Here is an 18034-nt window from a genome sequence, read left to right on the forward strand (position 1 = left end):
CACTCACCCGTCGACCTTGGAGACCATAGCCATGGAATCCCATCTCAAATCGACTCTCAGTTTTCTTGTTCGTGAGTCGAAGATGATACGAAGCCAACGAAATCAACAATTGTTTCTTCCACGCCACTCAATTCTAAAATTCTTTGTGTGAATTGTCTATCTAACTTTTGAGACAAAGATTCGTACTTTCTTCCTGAGTGCAATTGTATAAGGAAGAAAAGAGAATAATTGCTCAACAAGTGAGGGATAACTCACCTGTGCCCCTACCATTATTATTTGTCTAACACGCCCATATTCTAATCTCAACATTTGGCTACCAGAACGGTAATACTATTACCATACCAATCTTGAAATTCTTGGTTCAGATCTCTTGGTTTTCTCTGTTTCCACTAGTAACCGAAAAATGGCCGAGGCACTCATTTCCGTGCTTCTCGAACAACTGGCTTCGGTAACTTACCAACACGTCGAACAAGAGGTGAAGCTGGTTTTGAATGCTAAGAAAGATGTTGATGCATTTGCTGCCAACCTTGAAGCGATTGGTGCTGTGCTTGAGGATGCGGAGCAGAGGCAAGTGAAGGAGGCCAGCGTCAGAAATTGGCTGGAGAAGCTGAAAGATGTGTCGTACAAGATGGACAATGTGCTGGATGAGTGGAAGACTGAAATACTGAAACAACAAGTTGAGAATGAAGAAGAGCACGGTGGAAGTACTTCTCTTGTTACCAAGAAGAAGAAGAAGAAGGCGGTATGTTTCTCTATTTCCTCCTCTTGCCTTTGTTTCGGCCAAGTCCGTCGGATAATTCTTCGTCATGACATTGCTCTTAAGATCAAAAGTCTAAATGAAAATTTAGATGAGATTGCAAAGCAAAGAGAAAGATATAACTTTCGATTCACAGAGAGAACGATCAGTGAACAACCTGAGCGAGAGAAAACTTCTTCTTTTGTTGATGAATCTATCATATTTGGTAGAGAACAACAAAAGGAAGTTTTGGTTAGCAAGTTGTTGAATGAGAGTAGTCAAGAAGAGAGGGGCCTCCTTGTCATCCCTATTGTCGGGATGGGAGGAATGGGGAAGACAACTTTGGCCCAACTGGCTTTTAACGATGAAAATGTTAAAGCTTGTTTTGGGATAAGAATATGGGTTTGTGTTTCAGACCCTTTTGATGAGATGAAAATTGCGAAAGCCATCATCTCTGGTGCTAAAGCTGTCAGCCCAAATTCGGATGAGTTGGAAGATTTCTTTCAGTGTATGTCTGAATCCATTAAGGGAAAGAAGTTTCTCCTTGTCCTAGACGATGTGTGGACTGAAGACCAAAGAAAGTGGGAGAAATTGAAGTTGCCATTAATACAAAGTGGCGCCCATGGCAGTAGAATATTGGTGACCACTCGAAAACAGAAGGTTGCTGATATGATGGGAGCTCCTACTCACACGATCTATTTAGAAAGGTTGAGCGAACAAAATTGTTTGTCAATATTCAACCGCATGGCATTTTATAAAAGGGATAAGGATGGTGAGTTGGAAGCCATTGGTAAAGAAATAGCAAAAAAGTGCAAGGGTTTGCCTCTTGCTGCAAAGACTTTGGGTAGTCTCATGCGTTACAAGAAAACGAGGAAAGAATGGCAAGAAGTTTTGAACAGTAAGATATGGGAGCTAGAAGAGGTTGGGCAACAAGTTTTCCAACCACTATTACTGAGTTATCTTGATTTGGCACCTGCGGTGCCTTTTATATTGTGTTATTTTTCCAAAAGATCATTTGATCTATAAAGATTATTTGATTGAGTTGTGGATGTCACAAGATTATCTCTATTCGAAAGAAAAAATAGAGAAGAAAATAATTGGCCAAAGGTGTTTTGATAATTTAGTAATGCGATCTTTCTTCCAAGACTTTGAAGAAGATTATCAAGGAAATATCTGGAGCTGTAAAATGCATGATATTGTGCACGACTTTCTGCAGTTTCTTACTCAAAATGAATGCTTTACAATGGAGGTTAAGGGTGGTAGCGATACAAAAGAGCCCTTGGGTGATAAGATCCGCCATTTGACCTTAGTGCTTGCACCCGAGGGTCCACTCTCATGTGTTTCGTTTTCCAGCTGTAAAAGTGAGATGCGTACTCTTGCAACTTTTGATTCAAAATTTAATGTTGTGGACTCAACTTTGATGTCGCAGTTGAAACATCTTAGGACATTGAATTTGAGTGATAATTCTATTGAAGTGCTTCCGGAAGAGATAGGTGAATTGGTGCATCTGAGGTTCATTGATTTGTCTAAAAATAGAGGTTTGAAAAAGCTACCGAATGGGGTGTGTAATTTATACAATTTGCAGACATTGCGCCTTCACGAGTGTTGGAAACTTGAAAGTCTACCTCAGAGCATGGGAAAGTTGATTAACTTAAAGCATCTTTATGTTGAGGGATGCGGTCAGCTGAAGTACTTGCCGAAAGGGATTGGGAGATTAACAAATCTAAGAAGACTAGATGGGTGCCCTGTTGGCGGTGGTAAAGACGACGATGAAGCGTTCAAATTGGGAGATTTGAGAAACTTAGACCAACTTCGTGTTCTCAGCATAGAAATTGTTGGGGATGTGAAAGTTGCTGCGGGTGAGCATGAGAAAGCGTCACCCCTGGGGAACAAACAACAACTCTCAGAATTGAGTATAGAGTTTGAGAAGTGTGGAACTCCGGAAATACTGAATTTCTTACGACCGCATCCAAATTTGGAATATTTAAGAATCAAAGGCTATAATGGAAGCACTGCCCCCAACTGGATCATGTCATTAAACAATTTGAGAGTTCTTGATCTTGCGTGGTGGAAAGAATGTGAAGTTTTACCTCCTTTGGGAATATTGCCGTCCCTCGAAAGACTGAGTATTTGGAGAATGAAAAGAGTAAAAAAGGTTGGAGTTGAGTTTCTGGGAATAGAAAAGGAAACGTCATCAGCATCATCATGCATTACTCTATTCCCAAAACTTAAAGAACTAACATTTGCGGTCATGTGGGCGTGGGAAGAGTGGAAAGGAGTGGAAGAGTGGAAGGAAGAGGATTCTCATATTACCATAATGCCATGCCTTTCTTCATTACAGATTATCAGTTGCTCTCAGCTAAAAACACTGCCAGACTTCTTGCCGAAAACACCACTTCAGACACTTGACATCGATGGCTCTTCCTGTCTTAAACGAGGGAAAGAGTGGCCCAAGATTTCTCACATCCCCAACATCACAATTGATGGTAAACGCATAGTGGAGGCAGAGGATGCTGTTGAGTTACCTGAGAGGCCTTCCACTTCAGGCATAGTCGAAGCAGAGGAAGCTGTTTAGTTGCATGAGAGAGAGGCCTTCCACTTCTGGTAATTAAGCTCTTTTCTATTTATTTACCAACTCACTCTATTCATTTTACATCAATGCGCTAATTTCATGGTTGAGCTTTTATTATACTTGCCAAATGACAAGATCCCATGTTCCAACTAGACAAGTTGTTATATATAAGGTTGCAAGGGACTTGTAACTCGGTTTAAGAACATATTCCAGGTCCCGAGTTCAATTTTCCCTCTCCCAGTATCGTGATTTGCAATACTCTAATTTTATTTTATTTTTAAACTCCAAAAAATATGCAAGAAAGTAACAATTTATAATGTTGCAAGGGTAAAGACCATATTCTAGGTCCCCAGGTCGATTCCTCCTCTCCCAATATCGTGATTTGCAATGCTCCAGTTTTATTTTATTTTTAAAATCTCTGGATTTGAGACTATAATAAGCAACTTTAAACCGAAAATTATATGCAAGAAAGTAACAGTTTATGGTCACAAAATTTTGCAGACCTCCAATTTAGCTACTAGCAGTTCCAGGGTGTACAAACAATGCTACCTGAAATAAACCAAAACCACTACATTGGAGCTGAGTTTGGCCGGGTGCAAAAATCATCTAAAAGGAAGAGTGCAGAAACAGGTAATCTCAAAATTAATTGGGGTGTTTAGTTTATGCATGCATGTTTCGTTGACCTTTTCAAGTTTTTTTCGTAAATCCTACCTGCCTGACTGTTGCGAGTGCTGCTAATGAACGCAGGAGAGGAAGTGAGATGGAAAGGGAGACAAAGCTGCATGCATTCCTAGAACCGGTGGTTGGTTGCTGCATTACAGATTTCATCGGAATCATCTTTTCCTTTGCTTTCGGGCAGAATGAAGATCGCCTAGACATAGGCACATTAATTGTGTGTGTGTGTGTGTGTGTGTACAGTATAATGCAAAGAGCTCCAGACTTGTTTGAGGTCTTCAGTATATTTCTCAGAAAAATGCTGGACCTGAGGAGTACAGCAAATTTTATGTAAATACTAAACAAATTAGTAAAGTTTGGCAGATTGAACATAGCAACTGAGATATTCTAATATAAACTGTATTATGAAACAGTGGTACACTAATTAGCACTAAATTTGCTTTAATATCATCAAATTTGCATCAACCCGGGGAAGGAAATAATTCAAATAGCATTGAGATAACCTTTTGCATGTTTGAACATGCGAAGAAGGTTATGAGTTCTAGCATCCCAAACTCGAACCACGCCATCTTCTGATCCAGAAATCAAGTAATTTCCAGAAATGCCATATGCTAAGCAAGTAACAGCTTTGCAGTTCAGAAAGTATAAAATTGTCAGTTAAAAGAGTTTTACTCATTCGAAATATACTAAAATGAATGTTCCTCGATTCAGTTCCCCAGAATGCAAAGCCTGTCTGTCATAACTATACGAAGAATGCAGGGTTCTTAAAACGTGCAACAATGTTTGGCAGTTATACTTTGAAATACGAAAATACAGAGTTAAAAATTAGAGAAGTCTTAACTGAAGAAAACTCATCTGAATACCAAATAAAAGTGCAAACTGGAATATCAGTAAGTTCATCAAAAGGTTCGGATAGGAAAAGAGAGAAACCTGTGATTCGAGAAACAATCGATGATATGGAACCCATACTTGCTGGTAAGTGGGCTCTAGCATTAAGTGCAGCAACGTATATCTTGCCATCTCTACCACCGGCAAAGAAGATATTTTCACCAGGATCCAGTGCAACCGCATCAATTATAGTAGGGAAAACAATATTTCTCAACAATCTCCCACTTCCTACGCTCCAAACCTAAGAAATGTACATCCAAATCAAAACCATAATACACGTGCAATTTCAAGAATGCATTTCTCTTTTGTTTATTGGGGATGAATAAGAATGCATCAGTACATAACACGCAAAAGACATGTAATACATATTGAGGGACTTACAAGGAATACATGCTACAAAAAACCGAGAAGATAAATCTGAGCATTTAACAAAGTAAAAGATCAACAAGTCAAGACAAACAATCCACGCGTGGATGGTAACTTACACGTGTGATCCTGAGATGCTGACACGATAATGGTTTTGCATCCACCATATCCTACGACAACAACCGTTAAACAGAGTGTGCTCCGTAAAGCTATGCATGCACAGGTTGCTTTCCTGTTGACTTTGATTATCATCAAATAACCTGTGAGATTCAACAGATAGAGATATGTTTTCAGTGCATAATTAAAAACAATATAAAGATACAAAAATATAAGATAAGAAGTGGTTACCCAAGACCAAATTCCAAAGCCTCCATCCTCCGACCCCGAAATCAACAGGGTGCCATCATCCGAGAATACCAAGTAACTAACACCTCTGTAGTGACTAGTGAGCATGCCATTTCTTAAGCAGTCTACCAGCATTAACCTAAATAAGTACCCAAAAAAAAAATGTTCATTAGCATTTCAGAGCTCAAAAGAAGATAAATTCAAAGAAATAAAGAAAAATGATTAAGAAAATTAACCTCCCCCCATTGAGCCTCGGCCAACAATGTACGAGCCTTCACTGTTCGCAGCGATTAATCGGTTCTTCTGGGAAGCCCTGGACATCAACTTGCGGCTGCACATCAAAACTCCCAAAATTCAATAAAATTGCAAAAACTCCTCAAATTCAATGAAAATGCAAGCTTTTTATCAATTAAGGTAATTCATCAAACAGGCTGTGTGCATAAGAAAGGAGGTGATCTTACCTTGGACCAGGACCGGTACTGGACAGAGCCAGAGGTGGCAGAAGGCTCGCGGAGCTAAGAGGAAGCGATGAACCGTTTGCCAACGCACATGAGGCCGTGAGGCGGAGAGGCGCAGATTTTGTAGCGGATTTGCTCGGCGCCTGTGCGGAGGTCCCAGCAGCCGATGAGGTTTCTCGCGAGGGTTTTTATTGAGCGTTTTGGAATCTCGGACGGAGTAACGGATACCTTGGTATATTAACCCGCCACATATTATTGAATGGCTGCATTTTTGCTCACCCACAATAACCTTAGTGTATGTTTATCATACATTTATATGTCTGCCATCTGTCTTATCTTATAACTATAGTTAATTTCATTATTAAATATTCTTTTTCTAATTTAAAACATTGAGATTAAACAAAAATAAAAACAATCCCATTACACTTCAAATTACACACCCATATAACTCTGCAAACACCTAGCACTCCGACGTCGTGATCACCTCTCCGTCTGGTGGCCGGATAAACCATATGTTCACGATCTCCCTTTCTCTTCTTCACCATTCTCCTCATGTCTCATCTCTCTTTCTATTTCTCTTGCCTTTTTAGGTTCTGCAACTCGTTTTGGCCAACCGGTGGTCCAGTGAGTTGGAGAACTAGTTATCCGAGTCCTAATACCCATCACTTACCACCGATGTAGCAGTAATCTATGTTTTGAAGAAATTGGATAAAGACCCGTGAAGGCTTGGAAGTTTTTCAATTGGGTTTGTGAGATAAATAGATTTAGGTTGAGTACTTCGGTTGAAAGAGAAGGGTTTGGGATTTTTGGATTTAGGTTGAGTTCTTCGACTTGGGATTTTTGGACCCTTAGGGAAATAAAAGAGAAAGGGTTTTCCATTGATGTTCGTGGAGTGGAGTGGCTTTAAGGGATGGGTAAATAAGGAATTGGGGTTGAAAGATGGTCGCCGGCGATGACGGCATGAGTGGTGTTTGTCTGGGTTGGCTTGGCTGAGTGGGGTGGGTTTGTATTTGTTTTTGTTTTTGTTTAATCAGTATTTTAAATTACTTTTAAAATTTGAAAAAGTATTTTAATAAAAAAGTTAACTATGATTAGGGAATGAGACAGATGGTAGGCATATAAGTGTATGGTGAACATTAGGGATGGGCAAATATCCATTGGTTATGTGTAACCGTGGTTATCCGTCCATTTAAAATTGACAGTTGCGGTTATGGGTAACCGTTTAGATAAATAAACGGTTATGGGTATAACCGTTTACCTGTGAAATTTAAATGGGCGGTTATGGGTATTACCCGCGGTTATAAACGGGTACCCATTTAACCATTTATTTTAATATATGTAAAACTAAAAAAAAAAAAAGTTTCTAGCTAAGTTTAGTATCCCGAAACATATTTGGTTATAAAGGGCCTTAATATATATATATATATATATATATATATATATATATATATATATATATATATATGCCTCACTTGAGGGAAAAATATAGTTGATAGAACGGACCAATGTTTAATATATGTGATTGAATGTACTAAAGCATTAGAGTATTCGATATTTTTGTTTTGGAGTCTTTTGGAGCTTTGGCCAATTCAAGATAATGATTACCTTGATCTTTTAGAAATATGTTATTGTCGACTAATGCGTACCTATATATATATATATGTATATGTATATGTATATATATTTAATTGGCCTTGAGTTTTCAATAAGTATTTGACCCAAAAATTAGAAATCAATTAAATGGCTTGGATAGATGAACATATGTTTCTAAATAAAAATCCAAATATTTATCGAATTAGCTTATTAGCAAACTAATGCATATTTATTTATTTATATATATGTATGTATGTATACAAGAATATTAATTAACCTACAACCATGCATGATTCTTGTAATAGATTGACGGTCAAATAATTGGGAGACATCGCATATATTCATAAATAATATTGCCGTTATACAAAAATTCATGTTAAATGTATTTATAACGGTATTTAATTATTAGAAAAAGAAAATTATGACAAATTTCTTTTTAATTTTCAAGTTGTTAAAAAAATAGGTAGATGGGTAAAAAAAAATGGGTAAACGGGTATGCGGTTATGGGTAAATGGGTATGCGATTATGGGTATGGTTAACCGTTTATAAACGGTTATGGGTATGGATATACCCGTTTATGTAAATACCCAACAGATAAACGGTTATGCGGGTAAAAGTTTTAACGGTTATGGGTAAATAACCGCAGTTACCCTCCCGCCATAACCGTTTCCCATCCCTAGTCAGCATACACCAAAGTTAATAAGGATGAGTAAAAATGCACCCATTATTGAATACATAATATATATTTAGTACATTCCACATTTACTTAATTAAAAATTATTTTAATACATCCCGCATATTTTCTCATAAAATTTATCTACATACCCTACAATAGTTGTTGAATTTGTAATATTTTATAGTAAACTAGTAACAATGCATCTTGTTACTTGTATTTGATAATTTAGAGAATGCATCTTGCACCCGAAGTCATGAGTTCAATTAAATTTTTTTTTCAATATCGCGATCATTTATGTTAGTCTCTTAAGATAAAGCTTATGAATTATATTTTCCTTCTAAAAGCTGAGGGAATACATTTAATGGCTTATTTTTTGTCAATAGTGTACTTAAAGTGTGTAAGAAAGAATTTATGTAATTTACTTTTTTGTCCGACTGGCTAAAACAAACTTCTCTATTTTCAACTTTATTTGTTCAACTTCAAACTCACTGCAGAATTAGCAACTTGTTTACAGTTGTTGTAGCATTTAATGGGGTTGGAGAATTTTTCACTGAAGGGAAACTTAACAGTTGGAATCACCACCATGGAGGATGAGAGGAATTTTGAATGTTGAAGAAGATAAATAATCTTGGATTATTTGAGATGTATTCAACATTTAGTGGGGTGCTAATAAAAAAAACTAACGAAAAGTCCAAAAAACTTTAGTTTTAATGAAAAATAACAAATAAAAGGATAGTAAATAGTACCAGAAAAAGATAAAAATGTGATTTTTCGTTACAAGTGAATAGTACCAAAAGTGTTTAATTAAAACTTCCTAAAAAAAAAAAGGAGGCAAATTGTATGCCCTCCCTTTCCCATGCCCTTCTCATCCCCTTCTATTTGTGCGGTCACGGTGAGGGGATAAGAAGGATGTGGAAAAAAGAGGAAGACAATCTATCTCCCAAAAAAAAAAAGCCATAAAACGTTGATGGTACTGCTCTCTGAAATTTTTGCTAGGGTTTTTAAATGGCGTGTGGTCAGACACAAAAGGCCGGGAAGGTCCTCAAAACGATGCCGTTGGCGATTGTTCGAAAATTTCTAATTGTTGTACCAATTGTGGATTAATTTTGTATATTTTTTCATTGTTCAAATTTTCATATATGATATAAACAAAACTAAAAAAGGTTTTTAATCATTGTCTTTGTTGTAAACTTCTTAGTTTAAGTGTGATTGTGTAAATCCTATATTAAATTTGATTCTAGTTATATTTTCCTATTACAATTTATATTCTTTGGGAATGAAGAAATATATTCTCTCATTTTACTACTATAAATAAATGCACTATAAAGGATGGATAACACACACATTCCTCTACAATTCTACAAACATATCTCTCTCACTCTCTCTTCTCTTTGCCACCGGCTCCCTTAACCTTGTCAAATAAAATAGGCTACACCAGTCTTGATGTTTTTCACTTTTAATTCAACCAGGTCACTTTGACTTGCGAACTCCCTCTTCTCTCTTAAACTTATAAGTCGCATCCTGAAACATATGTGAGACCTAACACCCAATAAGACTAGGCCACATGTAAAATAAGTGTGATCATAAATCTTCATTATGCATTAACGTTAAAAAATCAAAGAATATTAAGTTTAAAAAAATTAAAGAGATGGAAAAGAAAATTTTATTAGTCTGACGCATCCAAATCAAACATAAGAAGAAAAAAAAACAAATCTAAGACAATGTAGAGTTAATTTTGTGTCTTATAGAAACAACTTTCAAGTTTCAGGGGGCAAAATGGGATCAAAATCGAATTCCAAGGGTAAAGTGGAGCGAACTTTGAGTTTCAAGAAGTAAAATGACGACTTTTGAGTTACAGTAAGTAAAATGAGATTAAAATTAAGTTTCAGATGACGTAGCTAAAAATAAGCCTTGATTATATTCCTTATATCTTCTTTCCCAATTCACAACGTTTTCCATTCTAGTTAACTAAATTTGATTATTTTCCTTATATCTTCTTTCCCGATTCACAATGTTTTCCATTCCAGTTAACTAAACGTGCTATAATAAAACTAAAACCCAAGTTTTAAGTTTTTTAACCCCTCCCCCACCCACCACCCAAAAAAAATGCAGAAATCAAGACAACCTAAGCGGCCCCCGAACTCAAACCCCTCTCCCCACCCCCCCCCCCCCCCCAACCCCATCCAAGGAAAAAAAACCCCACCCCAACCCTCTTGAATCTTGAATAATACTTGGTTACTCAAAAGATGAGTATGAATTTTTACTCAAAATTGTTCGTTGTCAATTCATTGAATTTTATATTTATGATCTAAATCGTTCATCGTATAAATCACCATATAAAGATAGTCTCTACAAAAAAAATCAATTAAAACTAAGATCATTTAGTTATCGAATTGTATAAGGATGATAGAATTAGTAAAAGTATTACGAATCATCTGTGTATTTGCTATAATAGATTGACTAAACGATTTTAATTTTAATTGATTTTTTGTAGAGAGAATCTTTACAGAATGATTTATAATATGAATTGTTCAGCATAAACACAAAACTTTGTGATTCGAACACAAAATATTTTGAATAGAAATTCATATTCATCCTTAAGTAGCTAAGCATTGTTGTTGAATCCTCCTCCCCAACACCTAGCGATTTATTACAATCTCTTTATTAGGAAACTGCCCTCTGTTCCTCTCTCTATGAACCCAATACTTAATTCATTGGGCTTAGTGTTAGGCCCAATTCCATTTAAAGGCTCCAAGACTTTAAGGTCTGGTTAATGCATAACTTCCAACAAGAAGTAGGTACTAATTTTTCTTTACAACTGCCACCTCCAACTGCTCGCTTTATCACTCATTTACTTTATTGTATCCAACACATTTTGCAAATGCGAAAAATACTATCTGAACCAACTATAAAATCAGACACATATTACCTTGCTGATCACCAACAGAAATACGCTACTACGTGTCTACATATATAGCAGAATGACGAGAGTGTTAGCAATATACATTACTCTCGCATTTAGCCTCTTTCTCTGTGGCACCGAGTGCAACATCTCATTCTCCACAAGTGGAGCTACAAGCAACTCGTACAACACGTTCATAAAAGCACTGCGAGCCCAACTCACAAATGGAGCGACCGCAATATATGATATACCTGTCCTGAACCCATCTGTGCCGGACTCACAACGCTTCCTCTTGGTTGATCTCTCTAACAATGGCAACAACACCATAACCGTGGCAATTGACGTGGTGAATGTTTCTGTTGTGGCTTATCGCGCACGTGCAGCTAGACCTTACTTTCTTGCTGACGCCCCTGATGAAGCTTTGGACATTTTATTCAACGATACCAGAGGGTTTTTTCTTCCATTCACAAGCAACTACATTGACCTTGAGAAAGCCGCAGAGAAATCCAGGGACAAAATCCCATTGGGACTCACTCCACTACATAACGCCATCACCAGCTTGTGGAATCAAGAGTCGGAAGAGGCTGCAGTGTCACTACTTGTGATCATTCAAACGGTCTTTGAAGCAGCAAGGTTCAGGGTCATTGAGCAGCGAGTTCGCAACAGTATAAGCTCCAAAGCTAACTTTATACCAGACCCTGCAATGCTGAGCTTGGAGAACAATTGGTTGGCTATCTCTTGGGAGACTCAACATGCACTTAACGGAGTCTTCAGTAAGTCCATTCAACTTCGCTCTACCAATAACAATCTTTTCCTTGTAGACAGTGTTAGTTCAAGCATCATGGCCGGTGTCGCATTCTTATTCTACAACTGTGTGACCTTTCCCAACATAATCAAAATGCCTGTTAACGTTGTGATGGGCAAGGAAATTGACAATGAAATATGTGCGGTACAAAACCGCACAACACACATAAGCGGTCTAGAAGGATTGTGTGTTGACGTGAAGAATGGTCTCGACAGCGATGGGAATCTAGTCCAAATTTGGCCATGTGGGCAACAGCGCAATCAGAAGTGGACATTCCAGCCAGATGAGACGATCCGGTCAATGGAAAAATGCATGACTGCATATAGTACTTCTAGCCCTGAAAATTATGTCATGATATACAACTGTACTACGGCTGTTCTAGAAGCAACTAAGTGGGCATTATCTACCGACGGCACAATCACACATCGTCGCTCCGGGCTCGTTCTCACTGCCCACGAAGCTACGCGGGGTACCACCCTTACTATAGCGACCAATAGCCATTCACCTAAGCAAGGTTGGAGAGTGGCAGATGATGTGGAACCCACAGTGACTTCCATAATTGGGTATAATGACATGTGCCTTACTGCCAACGACGATAAGAGTCGAGTATGGATGGAGTATTGTGTGCCCAGCAAGAATCAACAACAATGGGCACTCTATAGTGAAGGCACTATCCGAGTAAATAGCGATCGCACCCTATGTGTGACATCCAATGGTCACAACTCATCAAATGTAATCATCATCCTCAAATGTGAATTAAAAAGGGGCGACCAGCGCTGGGTGTTCAAGACAGACGGTTCCATTTTAAACCCTAATGCTGAATTGGTTATGGATGTGAAAAACAGCGATGTGTATCTGCGACAGATCATTTTGTATCCATACTATGGGACACCCAACCAGCAATGGCTGCCGTTCTTCTAATTAAGCGGCCTGCTAGAATGACTACGCTAAGTATGTTCAGATGAACCCTAAATAAGTTTGGATGTTCTTCATCACACTATTTTGTCTTGTATCCACACATGGATATGTATTACTAAAATGTTCAAATGAGACATTTCTGGGTTTTTCATCACACTACTTTGTCTTGTATCTCTTACTTCAGTTGTCCTTCGGGATATCCAATTAATTAAGTCAGTTTTTATTTAATTATAATTCTTAAATTTCAAAGTTTAGGGATTTTAATTTGATTGATTGACATTTTGGGCTGGTTTTAGATGAGAAAAATTACACTTAGAGAGTATATTTTTAATACTTAATTTCATATTGAGACAACACTTTTTAAACATTTCATAGAGAGATAAAAATTAATATATGTAAAATATGACATCATTTACTTTCTATATGTGTAGTGTAAGTTACGAAAATACCTTTTATCTTTGATAATTTTCACACTTCTCTCTCATGCTCCCTTCTTTTTTTTTAATGAAATGATGATAATTGATTATGCGAGTCGAGTTACGCATAAGGCTTGGCCGTCAGACTGCAATAGTAGAAATCTTACTCTCTAAACCCACACAATGCAGAAAGAAAGAATCAAGACCCCAAGATTAGTTGTTAACTACAAGTAGGCTACTTTCTTCCCACTTAGAGCAATTAGAAAGAGCTAACTCCTTGATATAACGATTCCCCCGTCCCCCATCTCCCTTCTTTTTCCCCATTTCATAGCATGAAAATGATAAAGTAATTTAATTCCACCAAAAACAAACAACTGAGTTTTTCAATTCAGCAAAATTAAACAATTGCGTATCAAAATTTCAAAATAACAAATGAGTGATAAAACACACCTGGTAGAGGAGAGAGCGTGATGAGCATTGAGAGCAACATAAAGTTTGTCATCTTTCAATGAAAGACTTTCGCTTGTCATCAAAGCGAACTTTGGAACTTTGAGAATCAACACTCCTTCTCTAAGATCAAGAGCAACACCCACATTACCTTCCATTAAATTGCAAATTAAGATGAATTCCAAATCAAACAATTTTTCAACCAGAAGATCTTGATCTTGCTTTTCTCCCACTCTGTTAACGAAAAACATCTATCGAAAATTTATTTAATGAGAAAACCACAATCTGAATTTGTAAATGAGAGTGAGACAATCTCACTGGCACATGGTGGTTTTGTGCCGATTATCCAGAAACCGCCTCGCTGAAAAATGCACAACTCGGTTTTTTTCTCGATTGCCTTCAAAACGAACCAGAAAGCGACAAGCATGGCCGATTCGTCAAAATTCGGCCAGAAACTTGCTGGACAATTCAAAACTTTTGAGATTTTACGTTCTGCTTGCCTTTTGTGTCATCTTATTCATAATTCCCAACTTTGCAATTAGATTAGGAACAACATGTTACCAGGTGATGCATCTTAGCCCTTGGATGATGTCGGACGGCCAGAAAAACTTTGGCACAATGCGATCTGCACCAAAGAAAAATTGTTATCTTCTTGACAAAATGTTTGGCAAAAGATTTTCAAAGAGCTTTTAGCTGTGACCTAAAAATGCATTTGGAGTTTGAATAAAAACTTCAATTTACTTTTAATAAAAACACTTATAAACAGAAATTCACAGAAGGCTGTAAATATTCTCCCGTGTTCCAGTATAAATTTCTAGTTAATTTGGTTAAGCGATATCGGGGGCGTGACAATAGCAGTCACATATGGCGTTGAGACAGTGCTGCAGTAGCTGAGCGAATATGTTTTTGTTTTAATTTCCCATAAAATTGGGGGAAATTTCTCTTCTCCCCATTACAAATGATACTCGAAAGTCAAACAGATCGGGGATTGTGTAATCTAACAGTCAAATCAACTGTGGCCTCGTACATGTCTACTTTGTTTTTCCTTTCAATTCGCAAGTGCCTTCCCTTCTTCTCTTCCCCAATTTCTGTTTACCCATGTGGAAATTATTGAAATTTACTATTGTCTTTTCTTTATATACTTTGAACGAGTCTCTTTTACAACTAACACGTGTTTTTGATAATGTTGGAGCCATATCAGATATTTTAAGAAAGATTCCGCTAAAGTGTAGTCGGAAGGAGATGCATTTGGACGCTCGTGTCGACAATCGTATAATCACATCAAAAACATAAATTGGCATACTGATAGTTGATATTGTGTACGTGAAGCAAAAAATAATCCTTATTAAATTGACAAAGCCTACAAGATTTTAACACGCAGTCCTATATTTCAGGAGGCTTGAGCAACTGACTACAACATCGTCAAACTCCCTTAGACCAATCGAATGCAGTCACATGTCAGGGCAAAGCCCTACACATGTGGCCAACCCTAGCTCTATTAATATCATATCTTCACCAATCTTTGGTAAGCTTTTACTACACAATTAAGTCCTAAACTCTATAGAGAAACTGATTTAGACATCAGAGATCAATTGGCCAAATCCCTCAATCTCGTTGGGCACGTGAGGCTTTGAGTCTTTGACCTTGAGTAAAAATGTTATTTGTTTTATATGTACAGTTTTATCAAAATTGAAGACGATGAAAATTTGCTACCGTAATGTCAATATGACTTTCAATATAGATCTCGGTTCAGCTACAGTTAAATAAAAAAATAGAGTTGTTTGGTAAATGCATTCATTACTGATCAACTTTAGTTAGGAGTCCAGACTATATGAGTTGTGCAAGTTAAAAGCTGACAAATTGGTACCATAAATTAATCTGGATTCATTCAAATTGTATTGGGAGGAAGTTGCATTTGTTAATTAGCCCTCACAAGTCAATTTTGGTGATTGCTTCTGACCCAAAATTTTGCAAGTGGACTCTGTGGAATGCTGATTCATCTCTAATCTTTTTATTTTTTTTTATTTTGATATTTTTCAGATATGTCAGTTCCCCATCAACCACAAAAGCACTGGCATGCTCTCTCCTTAGCCAAATTATTTGGTTTAGACTTTAATGCCATTGCTTCGGTTTTTACAAATGTGCAATCTGTGTGTCCTTTTCGTGCCACATTTCATCATCTTGTCTTGAGGAAATTGAATTGTATCAGAAACTCATTTCCTTGCTATGTGGCAATCCTGCTCCCTCAGCTCAAAAGCACTTATTCAAAAAGTACTTATTAAAACAGCTCCCACCAGTTGGCCTCTCTTTCATGTGTTCATATACAAAAATTAGGGAAAAGGATATAAAGAGCTTTCTTCCATGTGTAATATCATTATCCCACATTCGATTCCCACCTTGGCCCATATGCCCACACCAGCTGATGAAATTGTGTTATTTGCAAACCCTAGGGATCATGGGTTTTGTTCCCTAGGCATATATTTGATTTCCCAACCATACCGTTAATCAAATGTAAGTTAAGTCAATTAGCTAGGATAATGTGCTCGTTCCTTTACACTTAAGTTCATCTCCTTTCCGTAATTTAGAATAATATATAGTACAAAACAAAAACACATCTTTGAGGAAATTAGTATAACCTTTGGTTTTGCACATCAACCAAGTCATTCATAATGGACGTGTCACAAAACTATTAAATCCCCTTATAATTTAGTCCTACCAGCAAAAGAGTTGTCTGAATAAGACTTAATACAGCAGCCCTACTAAACTTTATCTGGTATGCCACATACCTCTCAAGAAACTGAAGCAAGAAAGATTTAAGTGATTAATTGCAAATTTTAGTTCCTATATATGCATACTTGCCAACAACCACCACAACTTGAATCTCACCTCATCACTCCACTAACTTGAAGCAAATTTTGTTTATTGCAAATGTGAAATTGCACAAGTCATTAAGGTTTGTGCTTGAATTTTGATGCATAATTGAAGCCTAATTATATTATTATAGACCATTCAAAAATAATCTTCTGGACTGAGCCAAAGCCCCTTGGCGTGTACCTTGGGTTTTTAGCCTTTTCCAAGTTTTCTCCCATCTCAAAAGCACCAAAAATTTCTAATATTCTCCTTGGCGGAGGAATCGTCAATCTTATCCCATTAGTAAATTAAGATATATATTATTAATAATTAATGATGGGTTTGGTTACATAAGCAAGTTCAAATGGGCGAGCTACTACTTTTGTATATCATGAACACAGACACGTGAGCATTACTATTCTACTTAAGATTTGACGTGTGAAACTGTTTTTTATTAACACATCAGTTATATCATTCACTTTTATCATAATGCGTGAAATGACACATTACGTGACTTGTGTTTTCGATGTTCATAAAAAATTAAAAATAGAAACGACATGGAGGTGGAGCTTTAGCTTGTTTTCGTGGCCTCAAATTAAAATACAAAAACCGTATGAGCAAGATAAAAAGCAAAGCCGAAGCAACCACCTTTGAACGGGCAAGAGAGAAGAGGAGAATAGAAAAACAAAAGAACAAATAGAACCAAAACAAACGTAAGAAAAGAAAGGAGAAGAGGCCCACGATTGAGATATGAACGGTAGGCGAGAAGGATTTATAAAAGAACAAGTTATGGGAAGAAAGAGAGAACCTTGCTTGGATACTTAATTGGGACATTTATTGGTCTTTGTTTTCACACCTCTTTCTTCAGCTAAGTTTTACAATGCACATACATCAATACAAAGACTTCTATTTTTTAATGTGCCGAAAACACAATCTAATATATCAAGTGTCATATATAAGTGGTTAGACTACTTGTATTATGATATTTGGTGTAGCGAAACGTGTTCTCGGCACACTAAAAAGTCATCCCTCCTAGTGAATCTTAAAGATAAAAGGCAATAAAAAAGATAAATTAATATGGACGAATATAACTGATTACAAATTTTCAATAAAAAAGGATACAAATCTGAGATCACTCAAGACGCATTAGGGTCATATATATAACACAATTTAATGTCTATCTAGTTCTATTTTTTATTAAAAAAGATAATTGATTCTACATTTACCTATTTTACCAAATAACTCTGGTGTTCTATAATAGACACGAAAATTGAGTTATAATTACAATTTTATAGGAATCAAACTCATAAAATTGACCAGTAATTTTGAAGATACGCAAATAGACATGTCTCACAATTAATAGTTTGTGCTCAAATTTATCAACTCG

General features: G+C 36.8%; 4 protein-coding genes across 5 annotated transcripts; 3 read left to right on the plus strand and 1 right to left on the minus strand.

The window, feature by feature from the left end:
• Positions 1 to 305: 305 nt before the first annotated feature.
• On the plus strand, positions 306 to 1777 carry LOC103421185 (putative disease resistance protein RGA3). Its single transcript, XM_070826737.1, has one exon. It carries the CDS (start codon positions 404 to 406, stop codon positions 1760 to 1762), a length of 1359 nt encoding a protein of 452 aa, XP_070682838.1. The 5' UTR covers positions 306 to 403; the 3' UTR covers positions 1763 to 1777.
• Positions 1769 to 3938, plus strand: LOC103441263 (putative disease resistance protein RGA4). The gene is made up of 2 exons (XM_070826736.1): positions 1769 to 3340; positions 3810 to 3938. The coding sequence occupies exon 1, from the start codon at positions 1785 to 1787 to the stop codon at positions 3309 to 3311; it is 1527 nt and encodes a 508-aa protein (XP_070682837.1). The 5' UTR covers positions 1769 to 1784; the 3' UTR covers positions 3312 to 3340; positions 3810 to 3938.
• LOC114826496 (protein ROOT INITIATION DEFECTIVE 3-like) lies at positions 3686 to 6337 on the minus strand. 2 transcript variants are annotated; one of them, XM_070826739.1, is made up of 8 exons: positions 6044 to 6337; positions 5819 to 5913; positions 5586 to 5721; positions 5357 to 5497; positions 4914 to 5112; positions 4487 to 4609; positions 4020 to 4290; positions 3686 to 3857 (listed from the first exon to the last, which is right to left on the minus strand). In XM_070826739.1, exons 4-7 carry the CDS (start codon positions 5402 to 5404, stop codon positions 4274 to 4276), a joined length of 387 nt encoding a protein of 128 aa, XP_070682840.1. In that variant the 5' UTR covers positions 5405 to 5497; positions 5586 to 5721; positions 5819 to 5913; positions 6044 to 6337; the 3' UTR covers positions 3686 to 3857; positions 4020 to 4273. The 2 variants fall into 2 exon arrangements, with proteins under 2 accessions (XP_070682840.1, XP_070682839.1); XM_070826738.1 differs by having other exon boundaries at positions 4020 to 4609.
• Positions 6338 to 11211: 4874 nt separating this feature from the next.
• LOC103421128 (ribosome-inactivating protein SNAIf-like) lies at positions 11212 to 13090 on the plus strand. The gene has a single exon (XM_008359162.4). It carries the CDS (start codon positions 11291 to 11293, stop codon positions 12935 to 12937), a length of 1647 nt encoding a protein of 548 aa, XP_008357384.3. The 5' UTR covers positions 11212 to 11290; the 3' UTR covers positions 12938 to 13090.
• Positions 13091 to 18034: the final 4944 nt, after the last annotated feature.

This window comes from Malus domestica, chromosome 08, assembly GCF_042453785.1.
Source record: "Malus domestica chromosome 08, GDT2T_hap1".
In the NCBI taxonomy this organism is placed as follows: domain Eukaryota; kingdom Viridiplantae; phylum Streptophyta; class Magnoliopsida; order Rosales; family Rosaceae; genus Malus; species Malus domestica.

Excerpts from the sequence above, each read along its gene's own strand:
- LOC103441263 (XM_070826736.1), top strand. The coding sequence starts at position 1,785 with ATGTCACAAGATTATCTCTATTCGAAAGAAAAAATAGAGAAGAAAATA.
- LOC103421185 (XM_070826737.1), top strand. The coding sequence starts at position 404 with ATGGCCGAGGCACTCATTTCCGTGCTTCTCGAACAACTGGCTTCGGTA.
- LOC103421128 (XM_008359162.4), top strand. The coding sequence starts at position 11,291 with ATGACGAGAGTGTTAGCAATATACATTACTCTCGCATTTAGCCTCTTT.
- LOC114826496 (XM_070826738.1), bottom strand. The coding sequence starts at position 5,404 with ATGGTGGATGCAAAACCATTATCGTGTCAGCATCTCAGGATCACACGT. Across the intron at positions 5,113-5,356 it reads AGCATCTCAGGATCACACGT|GTTTGGAGCGTAGGAAGTGG; the intron begins GTAAGTTACCAT and ends TACATTTCTTAG. Across the intron at positions 4,610-4,913 it reads GATTGTTTCTCGAATCACAG|CTGTTACTTGCTTAGCATAT; the intron begins GTTTCTCTCTTT and ends TGAACTGCAAAG.